Here is a 2,489-nt window from a genome sequence, read left to right as displayed (position 1 = left end):
GCCAAGAATTAAACAAAACAAGTTAGTGTTAGTATATATATATATATATATATATATATATATATATATATATATATATATATATATATATATATATATATATATATATATATAAAAAATTGAACCCTAGACATTCTTATTAGAACACCTTATTAACCAAATGGACTAGCCCAACTTGTTAAACCATTTTATTATTTTTTAAGTTGTTTTAAATTCCGTTAAACAGATCCAAGCCCCATAACCAGTAATGAAGGCCCAGTCATACATCATTTATCGGTTTTTTCGATCATGGCCCGTTAAGGCCCACAAGAAGTTACGAAAAGAAGAAATAGGCCCAGGATTGGTAATAAGTCATTGGCCAATGTCTCAATGATATAACACATCACATAGTGATAAAGGTTGCAATGATCAATGGAGCAAACTGTTGTTTTGTGCTCTCATCTCTTGTTTACACTTTGACAGAAGGACTCTAATTTTTTCAGCATTACAGATGCTACATTGTTTGGATTTCATACTTCAACAGAGACATTGAACTTTGTAAAATCACATCTCAAGCATCATCACTGTCTCCAGCCTGATTCACTCTTGTAATGTAAACCTTCATTCAAAAACAGAAAAGAAGATGAGTAAGTTCAAAGAAACAAGTTTGCACTAAAGAACTATATATGTATGGTTGTATGGAATGGAATAGAGATGAAGAAAATAACCTTAAAAACTGTGGGTTTTATGAGTTGAAAAACTAATGCATCACCATCAACTAGTTTATGATCTTCAGCAAACGCTTTCCATCCTCCACTAAGTCCTGTTTTCCTGGGGAGATACTTTGTTGGCCACTCAGCTCCATTTTCATCAACCAATGTCATTATTTCATCACGTTTAGGAAGATAGCTTTTGCAGAAATAAACAGGGAGACCCTAAATGAAAATCATAATAACATGTTAAATATAGATTTTAAATGGGTATAATAATTAATCCCTTTTGAACTTACCAGCCAAAACCCACCAGAAACATGGGATATAAGCATTGGTTTCAAGAAGCTAGGAAAATCAGCCTGCAATTTGGAGTGTAGTTCTTCTGCTCTTTCTGAAGCATACTCTCTATCTTCATCAGAGGCGTAGATTCGATTTGATAAATCCCTTACTTTCATGCCATAACTGATGAATGAATACATAGCTCAAATAGTCAACAGCATGAATCAATATTACAAATGTTGTTTTATTTATATTAATGAAAACTACACAAGCAAAAAAATTTACCTCCTGCGCATTCCCAAAGGCTCAACTAGGATCTGTCATGGCATTTCAAGAAATATCACTTAATAATTGGTATATAAGAATGGGGGGAAACTCTGAAGAAAAGAACTAGTGTGATATCAAACAAGATTAATCCAACAAATGAGCTATATATTGGCATCAACATATGTTCAAAAAGCAAGCCACATGCAATAACTTCAAACAGAAATTATGACTGGATCTTATTGACAAGAAAACCCGATCAGTCCCTCGTTACAGGAAGTGATTTTATTGAAATCATACAATCACTTAATTGTTGTAACTTTATGATATTCAAAAGTTGAGCATCATGTTAGCGATTTACAAGAAAAGATAGGGATCTTGAAACAGAGAAAGGAACCTAGTCAAAGTATCGAGCATTACCTCTTTGTAACTTGGTGGTGGCTTGTCGGCGACACGATTTGACCTCCTCACGGTAGACAGATCCAGCGGCTTACGAGGAGTTCGGTTCACCTTCTTCATCTACGATTATTAACAAAAAAATTAGATTCTATAGTACTTCGTAAATGCATTGATTTAGAATCATACAGAAAGTGGAACATACAGGAGGGGGCTTTGGGGTTGAGAGGATTCGAAGAGATTGAGCCAGGGCATTGAGTTTCAATTCTTCCATTCTTTTTTGGTTTTCTTCCAATCTTTTCTGTCTACATTGTTCATAGTTTACCTTCTTCGGCGCCACCATTTTCGCGAACCTGAAGCTGGATTTACAGGCGGCCAAGCTAAGAACAAGAAAATAAGGGCTGGTGTTGTGCTGGGCGCCATAGTTTAAAGGGACTTTAAAGGTTTGAATTTTAAATTAGGTCTCGGAGTTCGTGTAAATACCTAAAGTATCAAAAAAATTAACAATTTTTAAACAACCACCAATAATCCAATAAATTTATATATCACCTTATTAAACCTTAAAATATGTGTTCTAACTTCAAAATATCATATTTACTAATTTTAAACTATCAAAATATCAAACTCCCCAAAATCCTATTTGTTAACATTTTTAAATATTTTTTTATTTTAAAATCATTACTATTGAAAAAAAAAAACTAAATTGATCATATTGTCCCTCCCTTCTATATTACAGTAATCACTTTGGATGTCCAAGCTTCTGTAACAACTTAAAAACATATGAACAATACAAATAACAATAAAACAAATAATTGAAGAATGTCTCTTTCATAATCGTACCAAAGGGGCAAGATATGT

General features: G+C 33.1%; 1 protein-coding gene across 1 annotated transcript; it reads right to left on the bottom strand.

Moving 5' to 3' along the window:
- Positions 1-340: 340 nt before the first annotated feature.
- Positions 341-2,038, bottom strand: LOC144997322 (AP2/B3-like transcriptional factor family protein). The gene is made up of 6 exons (XM_078957194.1): positions 1,837-2,038; positions 1,656-1,754; positions 1,257-1,288; positions 989-1,154; positions 708-914; positions 341-598 (listed from the first exon to the last, which is right to left on the bottom strand). Exons 1-6 carry the CDS (start codon positions 1,972-1,974, stop codon positions 551-553), a joined length of 690 nt encoding a protein of 229 aa, XP_078813320.1. The 5' UTR covers positions 1,975-2,038; the 3' UTR covers positions 341-550.
- Positions 2,039-2,489: the final 451 nt, after the last annotated feature.

The sequence above is a fragment of the Lactuca saligna genome, chromosome 5, assembly GCF_052625555.1.
Source record: "Lactuca saligna cultivar CGN05327 chromosome 5, ASM5262555v1, whole genome shotgun sequence".
NCBI lineage: Eukaryota > Viridiplantae > Streptophyta > Magnoliopsida > Asterales > Asteraceae > Lactuca > Lactuca saligna.
This window is presented reverse-complemented; position numbering and strand designations above follow the sequence as displayed.